General features: G+C 42.4%; 1 protein-coding gene across 1 annotated transcript in view; it reads left to right on the plus strand.

Annotated features, from left to right (window-relative positions):
* The window catches only part of LOC143239284 (semaphorin-2A-like), a 40,799-nt gene extending 40,780 nt beyond the window's left edge, over positions 1-19 (plus strand). Inside the window, exon 6 of the mRNA XM_076480213.1 lies at positions 11-19. Within this exon, the coding sequence (XP_076336328.1) occupies positions 11-19 (9 nt within the window). The remainder of the gene's footprint in view (positions 1-10) is intronic.
* The last annotated feature ends 561 nt before the right edge of the window (positions 20-580 follow it).

Raw genomic sequence — 580 nt, forward strand, 5'->3', positions numbered from 1 at the left:
TATAATACAGGGTCTCTAGTCTATGTCTAGGAGTTACAGGTAACACCAGAGTAAACAGTCACTGTTATAGCCTCAGGTCTCTTGTCTATGTACAGGAGTTACAGGTAACACCAGAATAAGTGTCACTGTTATAATACCAGGTCTCTAGTCTATGTTAGGAGTTACAGGTAACACCAGGTAAACAGTGTCACTGTTATAATACCAGGTCTCTAGTCTATGTCTATGAGTTACAGGTTACACCAGGTAAACAGTGTCACTGTTATTATACCAGGTCTCTGGTCTATGTACAGGAGTTACAGGTTACACCAGGTAAACAGTGTCACTGTTATAATGCCAGGTACTCTAGTCCATGTCACCAGGTTACAGGAAAGCACCAGGTAAACAGTGTCACTGTTATAATACCAGGTCTCTGGTCACATGTCAGGAGTTACAGGTTACACCAGGTAAACAGTGTCACTGTTATAAACCAGGTCTCTGGTCTATGTACAGGAGTTACAGGTTACACCAGGTATGTGGTGTCACTGTTATAATACCAGGTCTCTAGTCTTGTGTTGTCACAGGAGTTACAGGAACACCAGGT

Source organism: Tachypleus tridentatus, chromosome 2 (genome assembly GCF_004210375.1).
Source record: "Tachypleus tridentatus isolate NWPU-2018 chromosome 2, ASM421037v1, whole genome shotgun sequence".
Classification (NCBI taxonomy): Eukaryota; Metazoa; Arthropoda; class Merostomata; order Xiphosura; family Limulidae; genus Tachypleus; species Tachypleus tridentatus.